The following is a 23,966-nucleotide window of genomic DNA, read 5'->3' as shown; positions in this document are numbered from 1 at the left end:
CTGGGGGAGAGGGGCCGGGGCTGGAATGTTTGCTCAGTGGCTGCCTAGCAAGTGTCTCCACAGGGGAGGCTTGTGAGGCCAGGAGGCTAGCGCTGGCCCCATCCCAGCTGATGCAGGTTTCCTGGCTCCCAGTGTGCTCCTCTGGTCAGCCGCCCTCACAGCCCTTCGTTCTCCAGCCGAGAAAGGAAAGCCAGATGGACAGACACACCCCAAACCTTTCTATGTACCTCCTCCCTCCACCCAGACAGCCTCTTTATAGAACGTTCTACCCTCCTGTTGTGTGGGAGGGCCAGGAACAGTGTGTGTGTGCGCGCAACGTGCCTGCAGCCTGCAGTTTACAGGCATGTGTGTGTGCGCGTGCGCTCCTATGCCCAAGTGTGAAATCTCACCATCACGGGAGGGAAGGAGAGCCAGCAAAGCCAGGTGTCCTGGCCACATGCCGGCCTCGGACACCCAGCGAGCCTGCACATCTGGAAGGAGACCCCCCACCCCCACGTCCCAGACAGCATCTGGCACAGGGAATTGGCTGTAACACTTTCAGTTTATTGGCTGGGGGGGGCCGGTGTGGCCGACCAGCCAGCGGGCCTGAGAAGCCCTGCCTTGTTTCTCCACTCTCCTGGCCACCGCCCCACTGTGGCTCCTAGGGGACATGCACAGATACTCTTGCCCCAGGAACCGAGGAAGTGGGGGTCAAAATAAAACCAAATCAAGGCTGAAGAGGGGTGGGAAAGGTACATTACAATGGAGATTACGGCCACTGGCTATACACAATACAGCACGTGGAGATGGCAGGAAGGTGGCAGTGTTCTGCTGACAGGCCCTCTTGCCACCAGGTGGGGGCCCCAGAGAGAAATGGTTACTTCAAGTGTCTCGGTGGAAGCGCTGGCTCCCTGGCCCTGGCCCCTCACTCTGGCGGGGCATGGTGGGGAAGCGGCTTACAAAGCAGTCCAAGCTCCCCACCTCCGGAGGACAGCCTCTCCTGGCCTGTCGGCTCTGCAGGTCCTGGGGCCTGAGGGTGAGGCATGGGGTGTCACTTTTGCCCACCACCCCCACTGTCCAGTCCAGGTGACCAAGGGAAGCAGGACTGCCGTCCCCGCCCCGTGCAAGGGCGGTGGTCACTTCCTGCTGTGGAGTGTGTCCTGGAACTTGGTGCTGGTGTACCGCAGGTGGAAGCCTTTCTTGGTGATGGTGTCATCTGAGTGGAATTTCACCAGGACAGAGTCTCCGGCTGAATACACCTCCTCTGGAGGCTGGTGGAGAAAGGGACAGGCGTGGGGCATGAGGAGGAGGAGGGGGACCCGGCTGCTCTCTTCCTTCCCCAAGACCCCAAACTCCCCCAGCCCCTGAAACAGTGTCATGCTAGTGGCAGTCTAATGGGACACCTGGAGAGGGCAGCATGTCTTCGGTTCAGAGGCTGCTTCCATTTCTGTCCCTCACTAGTGGGTAGTGCAGGCCTGAAGCCACCTCTCTTCTCTGGGCCTCAAGTCCCTGGACTGCACACGGGAGCGAAAGCTCTAGCTCTTCCAGCATAGATGGGCCTAGGGGGTGGCCAGGCAAGAGGAGGAGTGTGGAAACATGCAGAGGTGGGACGTAGCATGGGGGCCGCCTTCTTGCTGTCCCAGTGGACTCAGAGAAGGTGGGGCAGCACTTCTCTGCTGCGAGGGCATGGAGGGAGCAGTGGGGACAGACGCAGTCTCTCCCAGACCTGGACTCTGTCACACCTGGTCTGGCAGTGGTCTGTGCCAGATGATACCCTTCCTAGGTGGCTCCCTGGCTACAGCAGTGCTCTGGCCCTCGAGCTGGAGAAATCATTCCTGAGCGTCTTGGGATATTTCCAGTACTTCCCAGGACCCCTCCCCTGAGCCCCACCTGGGAGAGGCCTCTGGAAGATGCCCCTGGAGACACCCCATTTAATGTGTGACTCAGAAGAGGAAGGGGCAAAGCAGAGAGGGGCCCGAGCTAGTTCGCCAGCAGATGCCAGTGCGGCTGGGTGGGCGGGCTGGGGGTGGACACTGCTTCCCACTGCTGTTCCACCTTGGCCAGTCCCGCTGACCACACAAGAATAGAGATCTGCTGGACCCAGCAGCTGCCGCCGCTCCTGGAGGCTTAGCCCTCCCGGGGGCACCCAGGCTGCCCTTGAGGATGGCCACGAGAGAGGGAGGGGCCAGGCAGCTTGTCTGAGTGCATGTGAGTGCGTGGGAAGGTACACGCATGTGTTGGTGTGAGACAGAGACAGGGAAGGGGTGGCAGCTTTCTCTGGAGAGAGAAAGATTTAGAAAGACACACGCACACATAAAAAAAAAAATAAAATAGGGAGCGTGAGCGAGAGAGCCATAAGCTCTCTTACTGGGAGGAAAACATCCACCTGTGGGCCAGCACATGGCCTTGGTTAGAAGCCTGTCAAGCTGACTTTGCCTGCTGCCTCCTGTAAGTGTGTGTCAGGGAGAGAGAAGCGGTGCCCAGGGCCTGCTTGGATGGCAGCAGCAATGGCTTGGAGACAAGCTGGCCTCTCACTAAGGGGAGAAACTGGCAGGGGAAGAAGAGACTAGAATGTTTCTGTAATTCATCCAGGACTGGTGAGAGCGACACAGCTCAGGCCCCCATGCTAGCTCTGGACCCACCATCTGCCCCCTACTCAGGCCCTGGGAATCTGCCGTGGGACAGAGACAAGGGGCTAAGGAACACAGGAGAAACTATCCCCTCCTCAGATGAAGTGACCCTATGGGACTAGCCAAACTAGCCCAGAGTAGGACCTGGCCTAGAGGCTGCAAAGACCTCTGTGTTGTCCAGAGAGGACCTTGGTTTCCCGGGTGGGGATGGTCCAGGTAGGGTGGCCTCTCTGAGCACCCCCAACCATCTACAGATGGTCAGGCATGTGCTGCCACTCAGCCTAGCACCCCAGGCCTCCAGGGACACTTCCTCTATTAGTGTTGGGTCTCAGGATTGGGGTAAGAGGGGTGGAGGGTAATGGAGGGCACTCACCCCGGAGCCACAGTAGCGCCCCAGTCTGGGGGCTGTGCTGTCATAGCCATCAAAGAGCTCCATGTAGTCATAGCCACAGTCGGTCTCTTCCTCTACTTCGAAGGTCCGGAACACGAGCTCCACACCATAGCCCTCCTCAGCCACGATGACCCATTCACAGTCCACCCCGCTGGGGTAGTTGTTGTCACCAAACTGGGCATGGGAGTAAAGGTCCTTGGTCTTCACGTCTGCCCGAACTTGGCCCCCACACTCTGCAGGGGACGAAAAAATTGGCCACCGCCCCCTGAGTACCACCCTGTGCTGGACACTGCATCACACCAGGCTGGTGAGGGAGGCCATGTGGTCAGTGTGGGTGGTACCTGGCTCAGGACTTGGCTGAGCAAGTGTCCTGCTATACTGCCTCAGGCTATGGGCTATGAGGAGCTGGGGTGCTCTGGGGTGAGGCTCCAGGTGGAAGGTGGCCTAGGCCAGGGGAAGGCACACTTGGTCTCTAGAGGACATTGTTAATTTGCCCCAGCTGAGAGCTGCCAAGGAAGAATGTGGCTCAGTGTCACCAGAGCTTGCATTTTCAGGAGAGAAGCTATATAGCTGGTTTTATGTGGAAACTCCTGATTCTTAAGTGCTGGCTCAAAATTTTAAAAAACAATGTGTGGGCCAAATACTGAAGTCTGCAGGCCAGATGGAGTTCTGGCCTCTGGTTTGTGACCCTCGCCTGGGAAGGGCAAACAGGAACACACAGGGCAGGGTCATTGGCAGCCTCCTTCTGCCCAATGCCCTCAGGCCTCTCTCCTGTGCCCTGGTGCTGGTGACCCCAGGAGGGGGTGGGGTCAGGGTGGAGTTAGAGGGGAGGAAGGGAGGCCGTGGACCCATCAGTTCTGGGGACTCCCTGATGATAGGTGGCTCCCCGAGAACTGCAGCTGACACCCTTGGCCTGTGCTCATGGGCTCCCAGGATGGGCCCCAGCCTCTCTGCTGCCCCAGGGTTCCCACTTTGCTGCCGACCTCACACACTCACACCTGTGCACGCCCTGAGCCGTGCTGAGGCCTCTGCCCCTGCCCCTGTCCCTGCCCAACTACTCCAAGTTGGGCCCGAGTGCCCTCGCTGTGCCCTTATTGTGTTGTGTCTCATGCTGTAGATCCGCACCTGACTTCTCTGGCTCCTGGAGGTCAGGCACAGGGGTGAAGGGCTCATGTCTGACTCATTGCCACAAGCCCCCCCACCCCCGTCTTTTGGAACAGGGACAGCTCAGTCCATGGGGGTCAAATAGGCAGGTGAATGCAGAGTGGGCCCCTTAAGGGCCAAGGTCATTTTTGCCACTTGAGCTTGGCATGCTGCCACACACACATCACATGCTCATAAATATCCATACAGTGAATGAATGGGTGCATCTGGGGGTGGGGGTATGGGAGGGAGGATGCACTGTCTATGTGCCACCAGTGGAGACTCTGTACTGTTGTACATCCTGTACTGTTGTTACTGCTGTTTCCTGACCTCCCTCCTTAGTGCTCCCTCTGCCCCTCTGGCCTGTCCTTGGAACACACTGTCTTGCCTCTTGGGCTCTGTCTGTCTGGGTCTTCACAGCCCTTTGTAAACGCCACCCCTGCAGGGCCTGGCTAGGAGACTTAGGTCGGCAATGCCTACAGCGCAGAGGACAGCAGGAGGGCAGTGCTGCCTGAGGCAGGCCTCACCTGTGGAGTGGGACGCCTGGAAGCCTTTCCTCTGGACTGAGTTGTCCGAGTAGAAGCGCAGGAACATCCGGCTGCCCGTGGCCAGGACGGGCTCAGGCTTCTTGCTGCCACAAAAACGGCCAAGGACAGGGGCTTTGGCATCACGTCCATCAAACACCTCCAGGTGGTCATAGGCACACTCAGGCTGAGACTCGATGTCCATCTCCAAGAAGGTCTGGGAGGCACGAGGCAGGAGTGCTTAGTAAGGATGTGGCCAGGGGCAGCTGGGGTAGAAATGGGTGGCTTCACCCTGGGCCTCTGGACCCCAGCTCATGTACACTCACGGGAGTGGCCACGGCTGGGGGATGCCGCTGAGGGAGGACTCAGGAATGGGGTAATGCAGGAACACCTCCAGTGTGCACTGGGAAGGGGGGGCCTATGTCCAGCTGATTTGTCCTTGCAGGGATGACAGGGCATGGGTTCAGTCAGGCCACCGTGTCTGCAGCCAGCACTTCTGACACAATAGTGCTTTTGAGGTGACAGAAGCAAGCAGAGCCACCTGGCATGGAGGGAGGGGCGCTCATGCATGGGGGGCAAGGTCCTTACCAGCTTGACCCGGTGCCCCGGGGTGCTGGAGATGGCCCAGGTGCACTCCTTCTTGCTGGGATATTTTTCCGGCCAGTTGGGACTGGTGATGGTGCCGCTAGTGGATGTCACCTTGTGGTCACAGCCAGCTGTGGATATATGAGTGGTGGAGGGGCTCTGAGGGGCCCCATGTGCTGATGTCTCCTAGGAGGAAAGCGCTTCCTTCCTTCTGTCTCTTGTCCCCTGATTACAAAATGAACTATGTATGCCCATGGTTTCTTTCTCACTCCAGGACCCGTGCCCAGGGCAAGTCTAACTGCTTGGCTCCTGCGAAGGCCTTAGGTGAGCATCGAAGGAAGCTGCTCTCTGGGGCCAACCCCGACCCCTCTGTGGCCATGTGGCCACACCACCTCTGTCAGGGAACCCTGACACACTCTCTCCCAGCTCTGTGGGTTCACGTGCATCCGGAAACTGCCCTCCACTGGCCACAGGAGACTCGGGCACCTGACTCCGTTTTCCTCTGCTCCCCACTCCTGCCACCTTCCTAGGTGATGTCCACCAGCAGGTGGCTGGCCCACCAACACAGGCTCTGTGTCCCTGGACCTTCTCAGTCCCGTGGGTTCTCATCTCCCTTCCTCAGAGCCTCACCCTGGGCTTTGCCTCCAGCACCTCACCGTCTCTGTGGCTGCTGCTGTTTCCCAGCGTGTTCGGCCCTGGCCTTGCCAACGGTGGTCACTCTACTTTAGAGACACCTCCCTGGTCTTTCCCTTTCTGTTTTCTCCCAGTAGAGATGTCCCTCAGTACCACAGGGAATTTATTCCAGGGCTCCACAGATGCTCAAGTCCTTATATAAAATGGCCTAGTATTTGCACAGAACCTATGCACATCCTTCTGTGCGCTTTAGATCATTTCTGGATCACTTATGTAACACCTCACAGTGTAAACGCTGTGTACGAGTCCTTAATGTTGCATTGCTTCCAAAACAACGGCAAACGTCTGAATGCGTTCAGGACAGGCAGGGTCGTCACAGGCCCCTGTGTTCTCAGCTGGAGGGTGGCTGAATCCACAGGTTTGGCCCCCACGGACCTGGAGGGCTTGCTGACCTCCCTCTCCAGCTAGACTACATGGCTAATCACAAAACAACTCATCCACACTGGCATCCCTGAGTGCTGCCCTTCCAACTTAGAAAACCCCATCTGTGGTCTCTGACCTCACAGGGCCCCCAGACCTCTGGATCCTCTTTGGATTTGTCCTTTCCCAGCTCCATCTCTCCGGTCTTCAGCAATTGTCCAAAACCTTCATTCCTTTCCTTGAGCCCTTGTCTCAACTATCCTCCACCTGAGCTGCAGACCGCCCTCCTCCTCCTCCTGAGGACACCAGGGCCCTCCAACATGAACCTGCCTGCCTCCCTCCTTCCCTGTGGCCTCAGTGAAGTTGTCCTTTCTCCCCATCAGCATGGATCATCTTTCTGGGAGTTAGAGCTTATTGTTGGCCACACCAGGGAACCCTCCCACCACAAAGGATCCACTGTCAGGCTCTCTCCCAGTTCTATAGCCCATGGACCTCGCAGAACTCTTCTCTGTGCCCCCAGCAATGACCCCTCCATACTCCTCTTCTTCTCAGCTAAACTTCTGGAAAACTGGCTACCCCCTTCTCACTACTTATGTCTCCTTGGTCCACAGCAATCTGACTTCTGCCTCTGCAGAGCACGGCCTCCCAAATGCATATTGAAAAGTGATGATCACTATTCATAGTCACACTCTCTGGCAGGTCCCTCTGAGGGTAAGTGGGCAGCCACTGTGCTGTAGGATCGGAAGGAAAAGGGGACAGTCTGGGCCTTGAGTCAGAGGCTCCCCAAATGCATCCTACAGGGGCCCCAGGGCAGGGCCCTTGCAAGTCCCTGGTGCAAGCAGCTTGAGCTCCTGCCTCTCCGCTGTTGAGCTGAGGCCTGTCCTCATCACCCACCTGTAGCTTCTATGGCCACTGTGCCCACACCATTTCCATACCAGTTTCCCTGCTGTTGCCTTGTACACTGATGTCTCTCCCCAGCTAGTCTATAATCTGCTTTAGAAACAGGGACTCCTTTCTCCAGTCTCCTACAGAACTCTGCACAGTGCTGGGTGCTCCACGGGCCAGGGGATATAGACTGATCTGTCATTATCCTGCACCCGAGTGAGGGGCCCTGGTGCTTCTCAAATGAATCGGATGAGCGGATGAGCAGATGAGCAGGCCATCTTTCCAGGAGGGGAACACCTTTTCCTGGCTGTCTGGTTGATGCTGTTCTTTATCAAACCTCTTTTCCATGGAGACTACAGAGCCAGAATACAGTTCAGACAAGAGCAGATAAGGCTAAAAGACGTGAGCACTCCAAGGACTATGAGCGCCACACTCAGAAAGTCCTTGACTCTTGTTCACTGAGGTGCATTGATTCTGTTTATTCAGCTTAGCAGCTTTTATTTCCACCTGGGTTCCACTTTTATTTTTTTGGGGGGTGGGGTACAAGAGATTGAACCCAGGGGCACTTAACCACTGGGCCACATCCCCAGCCCTTTTATTTTTATTTTGAGACAGGGTCTCATTAAGTTGCTTAGTGCCTCACTAAGTTGCTGAGGCTGGCTTTGAACTTGTAATCTACCTGCCTTAGCCTCCTGAACTGCTGGGATTACAGGAATGCACCACTGCACCAAGCTGGGGTGTCCACTTAATCATGGTGAAGATTAAGTCAGGTGTGGAAGAGTCATTTGCCACACACTGTGCAATGTCTAGAAGGCTTAGTATCCTGCAGAGTGGGGCTGGTTTTTTTTTTTTTTTTTTTAGTCGTAGATGGGTAAATACCTTTACTTTGTTTTATTTATTTATTTTATGTTGTGCAGAGGATCAAAACCATTGCCTCACACGTGCGTGCGAGGCAAGCGCTCTGCCGGTGAGCCACAACTCCAGCCCTGAGGGCCATTCTTTATCATTTCATGGATGAGGAACTGAAGCTCAGAGAGGTTTAAGTGACTCACCCCAAGTCACATGGTCAGTGTCACAGACAGGTCTATGTTGTATTATTGGAATTGTACATGCTCAGCAGACAGGGAACATGCAATTAATGACTTGGAGTAGACCATGCTATATTGTGTCCTAACAGGTATTGAATGATATGGGTGATGGCATGACAGCTGATTTTTTTTTTTTTTTTTTGGTCCTGGGGATGGATGCTTTACCACTAAATAACATCCCCAGTCCAATTCTTCTTAATTTTGAGACAGGTCTCACTAAGTTGCTGAGGGTCTCAATAAATTGCTGAGGCTAGCCTCAAACTTGTGATCCTTCTGCCTCAGTCTCCCAAGTCACTGGGATTACAGGTGTGTACCATTGTGACCACCTGAGCACTATTGTTAAATACATAAGAAGTATCCCTTATTCAAAATGCTTGGGGCCAGAAATGTTTCTGATATTAGAATATCTGCATATAGGTGAGGAGATATCTTGGGGATGGGTCTAAACAAGAAATTCATTCATGTTTCATCTACACCTTAGGTAATTTTATGCAATATTTTCAATGCACCTGTGTTTTGACTGGGATCCATCTCATGAAGTCAGGTGTGGAATTTTCCACCTGTGGCACCCTGGGGGTGCTCAGAGTTTCCAGTTTCGAGCACTTTGAATTTTCAGATTAGCGATACTCGACATGCACATGCAGAGCTTCACAGTGAAATGGCAGCCCTGTTCTGGGTGCCTCAGGGATCAGAAATGGAAACATTCACAACTGTGCTTGCTCAGAGTACTTCAGGGATCCCCTGTGCCCTCTGAGGTAGGGATGATTATGACCTTCATTTTGCACAGGAGCAGAGGAGGCACCGAGAGGGTAGGTAGTGGCTCAAGGGCACACGGCTTGCTAAGTGGCAGAGCGAAGCTGGGCAACCTGGCTCCAGGATCTGTGCTCTTACCCCCTCTCCTCCTGGGCCTGTGTGCTGGTAGGGGGTCACTACAAAGAGAAAGTCTTGCATGTAGGCTTCAGGAAGAGCCTGAGAACAGAGCCTCAGGCAGCTGTGAGCGCCTCTCCTGACTCAGACAGGGAGAGCCCACCAGTGCTCCCACCATGGGAAGGGGAGGTGGGAGGTGAAGTGAGGTGACCTCAGAGGGTATGTGCTCTGTGAGTCTCAACCAAGGTGGGTGGAGGTGACACTGTGGGTTCCCACCTCTAGTGTGAAGATCTACCTGTGCGACACCCCACGTATTCTGGGGTACCCCGCGAGCTCTGGTCACCCCAGCTGTCAGCGTGGTGTCCCCCAGCCCTTACCTTCCTTGCAGTCGTGCTTGTTGTCATGGAGAACGAAGCCACTGCGACACTGGCACTCATAGCTGCCGAATGTGTTGACACAGTCTTGCTGGCAGCCGCCATTGTCCTTGGAGCACTCGTCCTTGTCTAGGGGGCAAATAAGGGCATCTTGGTCTGTGTGAGGCTGAGGTCTGGTGGCCCCAGGGGAAGCGGGAGGTCTGGCGGGGCTGCCTCCCACTGGGAGAGCGCGAGAGCCAGTGACAGGCAGCGGGGCTGGGGGTTGGGAGGCCAAGGCGATGACGGGTCCTGGGCACTGCATCAAGCGGAGACAGCTGAGCGGGGCCCAGCTGTGGGGAGAGAAGGTGCAAGTGGGGTGGAGGGAGGGCCGGGGGAGGGTCTGGAGCTGACCAGCATCGGGACTTCTACCATTACCTGCTTACTGGACAGACGGACAAGTGGAAAAACAGACACACGGACAAGCAGACTGCAAGAGAAAGGAGCAGGACGCAGGGGTCCCTCTTTTACTTCACAACAGGAAATGTCACAGACACCATCAAAATGGGAGGGGGGCAGGGAGGGTTCCCCTGTTGGCTGAGGGGGACAGGGGAGGAGAGTAGAGCACCAGTTCTGTTCGGCCAGAGGAGGTGGCCAGAGTGGCAGAGCAGAGGCAGGGGGTGGGTGGGCTCCGAAGCCCCCAGCCCACTCCGTCTGTCCGAGGTGAGCTTCCTGAGTAACGAAGGGTCTGGGAGGCCTGGGGGGCCTCACTGGGGGGTCCGGTTTCTTTTCTGCACACGGTATTTGAGCTGGTGGGGGCGTCCCCGAGGGGGCTGCAGAGGTGGCCTCTTTTCTGAAACGACAGAGAGAAGGAGAAAAGGGACCAAGGGGTGGGGGTGGAGGGCAGGGACCAGAGAGGGAAAGCCATGAAAACCAGACCCGGGCCTTGAGGCAGGTAGGCAGGGCCAGGAGGGGCGGGAGGGCAGCGGACACACATGCGGGCGGCCATGTCATCGCAGCCAGGTCACTGAGGGCTGGGTCAGCAGGTGGGAGGAGGCACAGCACAGGGGAGGGAGCCTGTGGCAAGGAGAAGGCCTGGAGGGACAGCAAGAGCTGGGGCGTGCACCCCTCACCCTGGGGATGGGACGGGGAGAAACAGGAGCCGTTGGTAGGGATGGTGTGTGCAGGGGGCTGGGAGAGCTGCGCTCACACTCTCATTCCTGAGGCTGCATCTGCAGAGTGTCAGACACAGACACTCACACACAAGCCCACAGACACGCTGCCGCACAGCCCTGAGCACGAATGTGCTGCTGTCCAGACCCGGCAGCACAGACGTGCATGCGGTTCATACCACCAACACAGACACACACCTCCAACACAGCGCACTGAGGCAGACACACACGGGAAGTCAGACACGCCCGCACACGTGGCTACTGGGGACCTAGACAAGGATGCAAGGACATATGTAAGTGCTCACTAGCTGCCCACTCACATATGGTGCTGCTCATGTGCTGGGGGCCCCTTGCACACAAGCACATGCATACACACATGGGGCGATGACAGAGATACACATAGTGTCAGGCATGTGAATGCCATAGCCACATATGCTCAGGCCTCCCTGTGGTCATTTGGGGGATGATGTGCCAGTGTAGAGGTGGGCATCCTGGCGAGGTGTGTGGGCACAAAGGAGGCCCAGAATTCCAGAGATGTGGTGGAAAGACTCCGGCTGGCATTCAACCAGCCAGGTGGGATTTGTGACGCGACCCTGTTCTGGTCTCCCAGGAGAGGAACCTGAGGGCCTGAGCACAGGGCCCTGCTTCTCACCCATATGCAGGTGGGTCAGACCCGTTGGGGCCTGCAGGAATATAGGGTCGTCAGATGGGATCCAAGTCCCTTCCCAATGGATGCTTCTCTGCACATTACGGGGAGCCTGCCCGAGGTCCTGAGGATACTGCCTTTGCACCAATTGTGGGAAAGGTGGGGTGAGAGGCACCCCATTCCCTGTCCTGGGGTTCAGGACACTGGGAGCTGGGGCTCAGCTCTACACTGAGTGAAGACGTCTTGATGTCTTCCCATGCCTTGCTTGTGTTTGCACCTCAAATACCTAATCTGGTGTCTGGCACCCAGAATGGGTAAAAAAAATACTTTCCAGATGATTGAGTGAGTGGGTGAGGGGTGGCTGAGTCAGGAAAAGTCAGTCCCAGGGAGGGGACTCAACATCCAGGGCAGGGACTCTGGCACAGGCTAGGGGGAATGGGCAGCCCCACCTTGGCACCTGAGGAACAAATTGCAGGAGGAACAGGAGCAAAGGGAAGTGGGTGTGGGCCGACAAGGAGATGGCACTCACCCTACAGTGCCCAAAGGCCCTGGAGATGCTGGGGCCAGACCGAAGGTCTTCAGGCTCTTGCTTCTCCTTCTTGGTTTAGGGTCTCCTCGATGGGTGTCCCAAAAGTCCAAAGAGCCCCCTCCTGGGGGGGCGGAGTCAGAAGCCCCAGGCCCTGAGGGCTAAACCTTGATGCCCATTGGTGAGGGTCCTCTCCAAGTTCCTTGTGCCATGGGGCAATGCATGTGTGTGTGTGCGTGTGTGTATGCGCACGCTCGTGTGCGTATGCAAACGTGCTTGCCTGTGTCTTATGCATGGCTAAGAGTGGGTAGGCACGGTGTCATGCAGTGTGGGGGGCAGAACAATAACTCCAGGCCAGCGGGATGTGAGCATTGGCCCCGCCCCCTCCAAGACCGGAGCAACACAAGGGCAGGAAGAGACAAGTAAGCAGGTAATGGTTCCCGGGGCCGAGCAGCCCCTGAGCAGGTGTTCCATCCCCCCTCCGGCCCTCTGGTAAACACCTTCTAGGACTTCTAGGTGGGCCCAGAGAAGGAAGGGGTTGGCCTTGCAGGGAGAGGGTCTCAGCAAGCTGTGGGGCAGGCGCTGTGGGGCAGAAGCCCAACTGAGCACTAAAGCAGAGCAGGGTGGCTGGCAGTGCCAAGCAGGGGACCAATGTACAGGGCAGGTGCATGGCATCCAGGTAGGGCAGGCAGGGTGCAGAGTAGCCACATAGGGGGCTTGAGGATGCAGGACCCTCGGCAGAGGCATGGGGAAAGGGAAATGGCATGGACGCAGCCGGGAGCTTCCTGCCCACCCTAGGCCCGGCCCACCAGGAGAGTTGGGGTGAGGGTTCCCTGACCACTCCTCCCCAAGCCACCTGCTCCAGCAGGCTTCCTGCTCTCCTCATGCTCCGTTCCAGAGAGTTCCTGCCCTTGACTGCTTGAGCTCCAGCCCTTTTGCCTTTGGAGGACACCAGCTGCCTCGCAGTCTAGCCCTGGGCCAAAGGCTAGGGGAGTCATAAGGTAGAGAAGAGGCCTCTGGGACCCTCGAGGTCGAGCTGGAGAGGCTGGGCGGGGTGGGTGGGGACTGACGACCATTTGGACCACCCAGACAGGGGCCCAGGGACTTGAGCCAAGCCTTATGTGGGGCAGCTCAGTCAAGGGATACTGACGGATCTGAGCCTCCCACCCGCAAGGGCAGAGGGGAATGGGAAGGCTTTGGGACTAATGGAGGAAGGCCCCAGCGTTAACTTATGCTGGGTCTGATTAGAAAGTCCGGTGAATGCTGGATAATCTGCCCTACACAGTCCACCTTCTCTTCTCCTCTTCCCCTTGTTCTCAGCCACACTGAGCCCTATCCCCAGGACCTGCCTTCTCTCAGGCCTTGGCATGCAGGCCCTGGGTACCTGGAATGTCCTCACACTTCATTTCTCTGCAGATATTCTGCACTTGCTGGGCCCGGCGACATTATGACCACGAGGGCTCAGGAGTAGTGGGATTAAGACACTGAAGGGACTGGCCTGGTGGTGGTTGTGAGTGGGGACGCAGCGGGTAGGCCGGGCACCAGGGAGGGCTGGGGAATACAGGGGTGCAGAGGCAGAAGGAAGGGGAGCCCTGTCCTCTGAGGGGAGGCAGGGCTGGGAGCCGGGGAGTCCTGGGGTACCTGAGAAGAAGTGAGCCTTGAAGCCCTTTTTGGACACTGTGTTGTCAGACTTGAACTCCACGCGCATGTTATTGTACTGGGAGGTGATGACCTCGGGCTTCTCAGAGCCACAGAACTTGCCATGTAGCTTGGAGTCAGCCGTGAGCCCACTGCGCACCTCCACGAAGTCGTATTTGCACACCTGTGGGGAGCCCAGCTCCAGCTGCTTCCTCGGGACACCTCTCCTGGCCACCACCGCCCCAGGGAAGCTGCCGTCTTACAGATTCTCTAGCCTTTTATTACCTGCTCTCCACATGGGGTCCTCCTGGGTGCCCTATAATGCCCTGTGGGCACCGAGCTCTTCCTTACTCGCAAGACTCCAAGACAATGTCCTACACTCTCACCTGCCTCATCTGGGGCCAGTCTCCTCCACATTCCCACAGACTTTCCGCCTGGACCACTTTCAGAGGACGCAGGCTGTCTCTGAGCTCATCCCCCTTGGCCCCAGAGGGGACTCACGTCATTGCCCTCAGTCTCGAAGAAGTCGAACTGCAGGGAGATTCGGTACTGGGTAGGGGCCACCAGCTGCCAGATGCAGTTTTTGTTGGGAGGGTACTCCTTGGGCCAGCCTGGGCTGGTGATGGAGCCATTTTGCTTGGTGAGGAACCCGCCACAGGCAGCTGAGGGAACACAGGAAGTGGCATCATGGCCAAGAGACCCCACTCGAGGTAGGGGCCTGTCACCTGGCCTGGGTTGCAGTTAGGAGGAAAGGAGGTCTGTGCGATCCACAGCCCAAGGGCTTGGGACAGACAGGAAGGAGGAAAGGTGAGGGTGGGTGTCTCCAGAGGTGAGCCTAGAGGCAGGAGGAGAGGACCCCGGGTCTGTACTGGGGCCATTTCTATCCTCTCTGCTAGAGAATAGACAGGGGTCTGGAGGAGGGCAGGGAGGGGCTCTGGAAAAGCAGTGCCATGAGCAGACCTGGGAAGCACATGGGACAGGATGGGGGGTGCCACTCAGGGTGCACTGAGACCAGCCTGAGCTGGAGCCCTCAGCTTGGAGTGCTGTCACCAGCAGCTTGAGGACATGCACCCCGAGGCTGAGACTCAGTGCCTGTCACCGACCAGTGGTTTCCAAATTGTGAATCAGGACACTCTGATTCACCCCTCTGGTGTGTGGTGACATCGACTGCCAGGTCATGATCAGCATCAACAAAACAGTAAGAAGAAAAAACCCCGAAGCCAGTGCATATCCCGTGTGGCAACGATGCCACTGTGTTTCTTACCCCTAAGTTGGGAACAGACTACTAGGAATGCTTCCAGCTTTTCCAGGAAGGGGAATGTCCCGAGGCACAGGATGGGAACTGGGCTGGGAGGCAAGTGGGCACTCACCCTCACAGCGGCGCTTGTCTGGGGCCAGCTCGTACCCAGGGTCACAGCTGCACTTGTAGCTGCCTAGGGTGTTCAGGCACCGCTGCTCACAGCCCCCGCGGTTGGGCCGAGAGCACTCGTCCACCTCTGCAGGGAAAGGAAAACGGGTGTCAGGTCCTGGCCCCTTCTTCCTGCCCTCTGCTTGGGGTCAAGGCCAGGGTCCCTCAGGCTTCCCATGGCCACCTGTCATGGGAAGGAATGACAAGGGTATGTCTCCCAAGTCGGCTCAGCTGAGCCCTGCCCAGTGCACACCTATTGAGAACCCAGGGGAGCCCAGGGCACCTGCCCTGTACATTGGTCCCCTGCTTGGCACTGCCAGCCACCCTGCTCTGCTTTAGCGCTCAGTTGGGCTTCTGCCCCACAGACTGGGCTGGCTGGGCAGCCACCACCACTCCCTAGTGCCTCTTGTGTGCTGTTGTTCTTTGCCAAAGGATTTCTTTTATTTTTCCTTCAGTCCTTTCCAAGAAACTCGCGTCCATTTTACAGGTGAAGAACTGAGTCTCGGGGAGAATCCCCTGCCCAAGATCACACTGAAAAAACCCTCACTGCCTTACTTTCTCCCCAGGTCTCTCCAACCTCGTCTTCTCCTTGGGCTTTTCTCCCTACTTTGCCCATAGCTCCTAACAGCGGGCACGGTGTGGCACGCCTATAACCCGGGGCCTGGGCAGGCTGAGGCAGGAGGATTGCAAGTTTGAGGCCAGCCTCAGCAACTTAGCCAGGTCCTAAGCAACTTAGTGAGAACCTGTCTCAAAATAAAAAATAAAAAGGGCTAGGAATGTGGCTTGGTGGCTCCGTTTGCTCCTGGGTTACAAATCTCTAGAACTTCCCCCTGCCGAAAATAAAATAAAATAAAATAAATAAAAAGGACCAGGGGTGTCACTCAATGGTAGAGTGCTCCTGGGTTCAATCCACAATGCCAAAAAAAAGAGGGTGCCCAGCATCTTCCTGGCATTTGCATTGCTGGTGGTCTTCATGTCCAATGGTGAGTGAAGAAGGAATGAGGAGGTGGCTTGGCCACAGGAGGGACATGGGGCAGAGGAGGAAAAGTCACCTTTGAAAAAGTTAACTGCAAAGCCAGCCTTGTTAATGGATCCATCAGAGACGAACTTGAGCCACAGGCGGCTGGATGTGCTCTTGATGTCGTCAGGCTTCTCGTAGCCACAGTAGCGCCCGATGAGGGTGCTGCTCTCACTGTGCCCGTCGCGCACCTCCAGATAGTCATAGGCACAGCTGTCGTGGCGCTCAATCTAGGGGTCAGGGGCTCCATCAGCGAGAGGGGTCTTGGCTGCCAGGGCCCCAGCCCCTGGAAGCCTGCAGACAGGTGGGCTGTCCCAGGCGCCAACACAGGATTCACGGGTCAGACCACACGGTCTGTGGCCTACCTCAAAGGACTGGAATGTGAGGCCCACATGGAAGCCCTCGGACACCTGGATCCGCCAGATGCAGACTTTGCTGGGCCGGTAGTCGTCTGGGTAATTGGGGGACTGGATATGGCCATTGTCCTTTTTCACATCACCCCCACAGATGGCTTTGGGGATACAGGGTGAGGGGGACAGGTGGTGAGTCACACACTCTGCCCTGCCTGGGAGCCCCTTCCTACCCCTCCAGCCCTTCCCACGCCCCCAGCTTCCCGACCCCGGTGATACCCCTGGTGTCACCTGACCCCACAGCCTGCCCCAACAACCCCACCCTCTGCTTTCTCCCAGGGAGATCCATAACTGTACCCTCAGGTGCCAGGAAGAAATGGTTCTAGGGTGCCCAGGGTACCCATAGCTCCCCCCACCCCTAGTACCTTCATAGACGGCAAAGAAGCCCTTTCCAACCCAGTTGCTGCTGCTGCGAAACTCCACCCAGAGGCGGCTATCCGTGGAGACGATGGGCTCCGGGAGTTTGCCCCCACAGAACCGGCCTGCCGACAGCATGGACAGAGGACTCCTGAGCCCCAACACCCGTCTCCAAGAAGCCCCACCCCTCTGGGAGGCTCAGGGCTCTGTCCTTATCAGCAACCATCCTACCGCACAAGGACCACAGAGCTGCTGGATGACTCATGGCTAGTCCAAGGTGAAGCTTAGCTTTGAACACCCAGAAATACCTCAGACAGGATGTGAGTCTGCTTCTGGGGGTCTGGTCCTCCTAATACCTGACCACGTGGGAACTATGGTCCTTTTTAAAAAGCATATTACTCTCACCACTTATGTTGCCTTGCCTGGTCTCCATGAAAAGAAGTAACAATCAAGAAAGGGACATCGCTTTCTCTGCACATTATGATATGCTCTTACAGGCCCTGGATCAAAGGCAGGGGGTGCCCCAGCACCCCAAACAAATCCTAGAATCTATGGACTGAGTCAGAAACACTTCTGCTGATATAAAACCCAAATGTCAACATAAGGGATGAGGTTGGCCAATTGTGTGTTCCTAATAAGACTGGGTGTTTCCCAACTTTCGGCAAGGGACAGAGGGTGCTGACCTAGGAATGTCAGTTATGAGAAAGAAATTGCAATCTTGGAGACCTAACATAGCTACGGAGGAAGTGTTGTAATGACAGCTGCTTTGTGTGACTAATGAGAACTATTCAAACACCAACACTGGGGAAAAACAGAGAGAGCTAACAAGACTGTGGTAGAGCTGGGGTCGTGGCTCAGTGGTACAGCACTTGCCTCACAAGTGTGAGGCACTGAGTTCAATCCTCAGCACCGTATATAAATAAATAAAATAAAAAATAGAGGTATTAGCTGGGCATGGTGGTGCATGCCTGTAATCTCAAAAAAAAAAAAAAAAAAAAAAAAAAGACTGCATGGACTGCTTCTGGCACAGGTGCTAAGGCTGAGAGGCAGCCCTACTCAGGATAACGTCCACACAGGAGAAGGAATGTCACACAGCTCCTTAGACTTGATGCAGATGTCCTCTAGGAACAAGGGACTTGCTTTGCCCTAATTCTATGACCATTAAAGCATCTTCAGTGATCCTGTGGTTTTGACCTACTTAGTCCCCACTGACTTCCTTGCCCTGCACTTGCTCCCAGGGACAAAGTGTCCTGTGCAAACAAGGTCGCGCCGCTGTTCCAGGTGTGGTGCCCTCTGAAGTGAGTTAAAAGCCTTCCCAGTGGGTTTATAATGAGTTGCTACTGAGCAGGGCTGCATCATGGGGCCTTGCAGACACAGAAAGCAGGGCCTCTGAAATTGCCCCAAAAAGGGAGAGAACCTGGAGCTTTGGGGATGCACAGAACAGCCTATCTGGCTCTCTCTCTCTGTCAACTCTGATGTCCCCCATCAATACAGTGACAGCTGCCCTCTGAGGGAGACCCTGAAGCCTGCACTGAGGAGAGAGGTCTGGACCAGGGGTGGGCCTTGCCCGAAGTCACAATGCTCGGCAGCTAATCTGGACTATCTATGCCAGGACTCCTGGGTCCTGCACCAAGGTGTCACCCCTGCGAATCGAGGGGCCTGGAGGAGGATGAAGACAGCATGATGTGAGCAGTTCTAGGGGGAACCAGTGGCTGAGGAGGCTGCTGTGCACTGTGCTTTACCTCGGAGGGGCGCCTTCCTCCAGAAGCCGTCGCGGACCTCCACATAGTCATACCAGCACAGGCGGCTGCGGTACAGGTCCATGGAGGTGAAGTTCAGGATGATCTAGGAGAAGCAGGGGAGGAAGCGTTACACTGCTCCCCATCTGCTCTGGCCTCCCAGGCCTGCTGCATGACCACTGCCCACCTCAAACCACATGGGTCACTAAGGAAGAGTTAACCACCTGCCATTTATGGTCAGTATTCTTCCCAGACAGCCCGTGTCAGTCTCCACTGAAAATGCATGCCCTTTGTCCCCATTACCAAATGCTTGTATGAGACCAGGAGTTCTGTTGCACTGTCCCCTCATGTCGGGGTCTAGATAGCTAACTCAGCTCTCCTTAAGGTCAGGATCAACTGCAACATCTTTAAGACAGAATAGGCCGGGAGCAGGGTGCGTGCCTGAAATCCCAGTGGCTCCTGAGGCTGAGGTAGGAGGATCGAGAGTCCAAAGCCAGTCTCAGCAACTTAGCAAGCACTAAGCAACTCAGGGAGACCCTGTCTCTAAATAAAATACAGATTTTATTTAGATGTGGCTCAATGGTCAAGAGCCCCTGTGTTCATCAGGACTGGCCCAGGGTGGTGTGAGGGCAGAAGGGTGTCTGAGATGGGAACAAGGGGCCAGAGGGGAGAGGCAGGAGAGTCGGCTGAGTCACCAGTCAGCACATATTTACTAATTCCGGGTGTGTTAACTGCTGCAGGGAATACTGGATCTGAATCCTCCCCTTCAGATATATCCCTGCCCTTGGGAGCTTAGGATAGAAAGGGACCAGATATACCTAAGAGGATCCAGCTCCCTGAGATTTGGGCCTCAGCCCTGCATTCCTCCCAACCTCCCTGGGCCTCAGCCAGTTGGTGTGCAAAACAGGGATAAGAGCCTGAAGTTGCTATGACACTCCCTGGGACAGGCACTGTCCTAAGTTTCCCCGCTGCAGCTTCTTAGCAAATAGATGCTCAGTAAGCACTGGAGAGCAGTTAGCCCTTGTCCCAGGAGGGAAACCACTTCCTTGGTAGCATCCAGAGTGAGCCCTGAGCCTGCTGTGCAGTCAGAGTTCTCAGGAGCAGGGACTCAGGGCGTTCCTTAGGACCTAGAAGACCTGTGCAGTGGACACTTGAGGGCCTGAGGGGCCCTTCTATTCTGTGTTAGTGAGCTTCCCTGATAAAGGGGACAGGAGGCCTCCCCTCCGCCTTATTAGAAAGTTAAGATGCAGACAGTGAGTCAGACGTGGTGGCGCAGGCTTGTAATCCCAGCGGCTCAGGAGGCTGAGGCAGGAGGATTATGAGTTCAAAGCCAGCCTCAGCAACTTAGAGAGGACCTAAGCAATTCAAGGAGACCTTGTCTCTAAAAAAGTAATAAAAAGGGCTGGGGATGTGGCTCAGTGGTTAAGTACTCCTGGGTTCAATCCCTGGTATCCAACTCCCCCCAAAAAAGATGCATACAGGGGAGGCCAGGATGAAAATGACTTCCAGGCAGGTCCTGGCACTTGCTGTATCAGGGTCAAGGAAGAGCTTCTGGCCCCTGGGCACTTTCCCATGGCCTTGTCACATGCTGGGTGGTTTTAACACCCACTTTAATGATCCTTCCACCTCCATCTCTCAGTTCCCTGAAGTTCTCTCCACCCTCTCTTTATCCCTCCTGGGCCATATCCCAGAGGCCTTGCCCCAGGGCCCAGCACCATCATTAAGCGCTGATCCCACCCAGCCCTCCTCTCCATCCACTCCCCCAACTCTCCTACCTGCCACCTAGGGACCCTGCACCCACTGGCCGGGCACTTTCCCTGTTCGCAACTCCACCTGTCCCTTCTCTCCTCGCCGACCTTAGTTCTTAGTTTCTCCTTTTTCTTTTCTTTCTTAAGTTACTACTTTTTCATGTATCAGTTTACATACATTTGGCAGGCCTGTTATGAATTATGGATCCCTGAGCTAGACCTGGGTGAGGTCATGTTTTAGAAAGGGAACTAAATATCACTCTTGATGATCATGAGCGTCACGGGTCGTCCTCAGTGTTGTCCTGAGTCCCAGCATTTTCAAACACTGAATCTGCAAGTCCTTTCTAGCCCTTGCTATGGAGCCAGACAGCACCTCACGAGGCAACCTGTGATCTCTTTAGAAAATGACCAAACGTGACCACAGAGGAGGCAGCAGAGGGCTGGCACTGCAGTCCTCCAACCCAAGCCTGGTCCAGCCCGTCAGTACCTCCTTACATTCAGCCTCACTCCTGTTACTCCTCCTCCTCCTCCTCACCGTACTCACTGAAGCCCACAGCCTGGTTCCCTCCGGCCTGCTGCCTCCTCAGTCTTGTACCCTGAAGGACTCATGTAGCTGGAGAGACACGCAGCCAGGCCAGCTGGGATTCCAGACCACCAGCTGCGGCCAGGCACACTCCCACACCCTGCCTCTCTTCTCCCTTTTTTTTGGTACTGGGGCTTGAACCCAGGGATGCTCTACCACTGAGCCACATCCCCAGCCCTTTCTATTTTGAGAAGGGTCTGGCCAAGTTGCCCACACTGGCCTGGAAATTGTGATCTTCCTGCCTCAGCCTCCAAGCAGTTAGAATGATAGGTGCCTGGCTTCTCCTCTTCATTCTAGGGAGGAATCACCAGCCTCAGTATCATCTTTTTTTCTGAAATAAAGTCCTTATTCAGTACCTTGCCTTCAACAGCATCAATCAGAGCAGAGCTTTTATGATGTAAACCTGACCACATCTCTCCCACTTGAAATCCTTTAATGCACATAACCCAGAGTTAAATCCAAAGGACCATTTATCTCCCTTTATGTCTCTGACCCCCACCTCCCTCCACTCTTCTCCTTGCATTCTTAGTTGACTTCACCCACCCTCAAATACACCACAGCTACCTAAGGACCTTTGTATTTGCTTCCTGGAAGTGCTTCCCAGCTGCCTGTTACATGCTTTTTCACTTCCTGCAGGTTTCTACCCCAACCCATCAGAGGAGAATGAAGCCTTCCCTGACCACCCACATCAGTCAGTGTTCCCCCACCCTCTCCTTCCTCCCCCTGCTGATTCCCTCCTGCACAGTGACTTACTTATCTGCTTTTGTCTGAGTCTCCTTTGTGTTTGCTAAAGCAGAAGGCCAGGACTTCATCTGTGTAACTACGGACTTCAATAAATATTCCTCAAATGAAATTTTGCTTTTAAGAACCTACTCTACGTAAGGACATGCCTAAATGTAAAAAGATGGAAGTATAAAGGTATTTACTGAAGTATTCTTGGTAATAATGGAAACTTGAAAAAGAAACCAAACATCCATCAGTAGAGGCCTGCAGGCAGGTGACTGAAAAATTAACTGAAGGGAAATGAAGACGGTGGATGTCAGGGCTTCATGAGAATGAATGGGCTAGTCCCTGAGAGCAGACACGGAACCAGGACGTGAGTGACAGTTAAACGCGAGGCAAGGTGCAGAAGACTGTGTGTGCGCGCGTGTGTGTATGTATGGGTGTGTGTGGGGGGGTATGGGTGTGGGTACACAGACACACACACACCTAGGAGGGTCTGTGAGGACACACCAGTGCTCCCAATGCTTAGTCACCCCCGAGGAGTGAGATTCAGAGGAGGATCAAAGGGAGAATATTTACTGTTTTACGTATGTATTTCTAGACTGCTCAAGATTTCACAGCATGCATGTGTTATTTTTGTATCTAACGAATGACAAAAATATCTAAAAGAGATGCTGGATGGAAAAAGGAATGCGCAGGGCTGAGTGAGGGCACCCTGGCTCCCAAACGGACACCCTTTGCCACTCCTGCCCGTGGCCCCTCAGGACCTGCCGCCGGGTGCCTGGGAACTGAACGTGTGCACATTTCCCGGCAGGTCTGGCTCCCGAGAGCTGTCAATACACGTGAACTTTGCTACTCGAGCTGAGTTTGCTGAAGGTATTTTGATATCTGAAGTGGTTCAGAGGAGAACCCTAGAGGCAGAGCGAGACACGTGGGTGCTGGGGAAGAGGACGGGGGTCCCCCATTGAACACCTAGGAATCCAGAAAAGATGGCAGCAGCTGACCCGGAGGATTCCTCACTGTGTGCCCAGCACAGCTGTGAGCATCTGTTTTTCCTTCCTTCTCAAAAGCAGGCCTGGCCCTGTCCAGGGAGGATGACATCTGAAGAAACCACGCCTGGCCACAGAGCCCAGAGGGCCCACCCAGGACCTCCTAAGGCACAGGAGGAGCCCCAGGTCACCCTCTCAGGAGGAGAGACCTGCACGGGTGGTCAGCAGCATCCTCCAGGGAGGCCCGGCGACAGCTATATTGAGACCAGAGGTGTCTAATTAAGAGTTGTACCGACTTCTGTCACGCGGAAACAGCTGTGCCCTGGTGGCAGGGGAACGTTCCTTTGCCAAAGAAAACCTGGCCAGCTCCACCACTTCCTGCCTGGTGACTGTGGGCCTGTGGCTCGGCGTCCTAGAGCCTCAGCATGTTTGTGTAAAGGATGGAGGTGGTCACGCTGGCTCCCTGGGGAGCTGGAAGATCAAATGATACGGGTACAGGGGCTCCCAGGGCACCCATGACTGCAAAGGTCTCCTCACCCCTGCTGGGTGCCTGGGAAGGACTGACAGAAGGCCTCGCTGCTCAGCACAGGCCCCCTGTGCTGGTAGCCATGTCAACCCTCGGCCACTTGCGGGCTTCAACGTGGCCTCGCCATGCAACCTCAGGCAGGCCCCTGAACTCCCGGCACTCGGCTTCCTTCTTTTAAGAGGGTTATGATTATAGGACCTGCCTCACAGGACTTAGGGGAATTAGATTCATATGAAAGTTTCCAGCAGGGTCTGGCACAATTATGTAGCCAATAAGCGTGAACTCCACTATTAGAGTTGAGTTGGCTTAAGATCTATTGTTATTTCAACTGGGTCCGTTGAGAACCCTGGACACAGAGACAGGCAAGTAGCACCTAGGGCAGCTGCCTAGGGCTTCCTTGTTTAACACACAGGAATACAGAAAAGACACTAACATCCGCTGAATTCTCACCATGGGCTACTTACTACTCTAAGCGCTTGAGGTAGACTAATTTGTTGAATCCTCATTTGAACCCTGTGAAGGGGATACCTGTAGGAGGCTCACTGTAGAGGTGGGGAAACAGAGGCACAGGGAGGTTGCGCAACTTCTCCAAGATCGCACAGCCAGGAAATCAAACCCAGACACTCTGGTTCTTAAACTTCTACCCTGCACCATTTCCCATGTGGCCTCCCGGGGTCTGCTGGTCAAGTCTGCTCAGCAACTGTGCTGAGAACAAGCATCCACCTTCCCTTAGTCCTCAGAGCCCCATGCCCTCCAGCACCCAAAAAGCAAAGGCTTTGCCCAAGAGGGAGGCGTCGCTTCTGCCTGGCTGGGCAATGGGAAAGGAGGAGGAATTTGGGTTGGACCCTGAAGAACAGGAGGGACTTCTGAAGGCAGGCGGGGGATGCTGCCAGCTCCAAAAGACATTTGCAGTTCTTATCTTCTTGGCTTCCCTGCACTGTTTGCCTGCTGACCATGAGATCCTTAAAACACTCTCCTCCTCTGCTTT

General features: G+C 55.4%; 1 protein-coding gene across 2 annotated transcripts in view; it reads right to left on the bottom strand.

The window, feature by feature from the left end:
• Window positions 1–522: 522 nt before the first annotated feature.
• The window catches only part of Bmp1 (bone morphogenetic protein 1), a 41,204-nt gene continuing 17,760 nt past the window's right edge, over window positions 523–23,966 (bottom strand). The window contains exons 9-20 of one of the 2 annotated variants that reach the window (XM_046447765.2): window positions 18,413–18,515; window positions 16,679–16,795; window positions 16,269–16,414; window positions 15,938–16,133; window positions 14,848–14,973; window positions 13,979–14,139; window positions 13,481–13,661; window positions 9,523–9,648; window positions 5,256–5,383; window positions 4,671–4,884; window positions 2,983–3,233; window positions 523–1,250 (exon numbers count right to left, since the gene is read on the bottom strand). In XM_046447765.2, the coding sequence (XP_046303721.1) occupies window positions 1,116–1,250; window positions 2,983–3,233; window positions 4,671–4,884; window positions 5,256–5,383; window positions 9,523–9,648; window positions 13,481–13,661; window positions 13,979–14,139; window positions 14,848–14,973; window positions 15,938–16,133; window positions 16,269–16,414; window positions 16,679–16,795; window positions 18,413–18,515 (1,884 nt within the window). In that variant the 3' untranslated portion in view covers window positions 523–1,115. Of the gene's footprint in view, window positions 1,251–2,982; window positions 3,234–4,670; window positions 4,885–5,255; window positions 5,384–9,522; window positions 9,649–9,986; window positions 10,349–13,480; window positions 13,662–13,978; window positions 14,140–14,847; window positions 14,974–15,937; window positions 16,134–16,268; window positions 16,415–16,678; window positions 16,796–18,412; window positions 18,516–23,966 lie in introns of those variants that run through there. The other variant, XM_046447766.2, reaches the window with a different exon arrangement.

This window comes from Marmota monax, unplaced genomic scaffold (assembly GCF_021218885.2).
Source record: "Marmota monax isolate L192 unplaced genomic scaffold, Marmota_monax_Labrador192_F-V1.1 WCK01_AAM20220418_F8-fsc00040, whole genome shotgun sequence".
Lineage (NCBI taxonomy): Eukaryota > Metazoa > Chordata > Mammalia > Rodentia > Sciuridae > Marmota > Marmota monax.
This window is presented reverse-complemented; position numbering and strand designations above follow the sequence as displayed.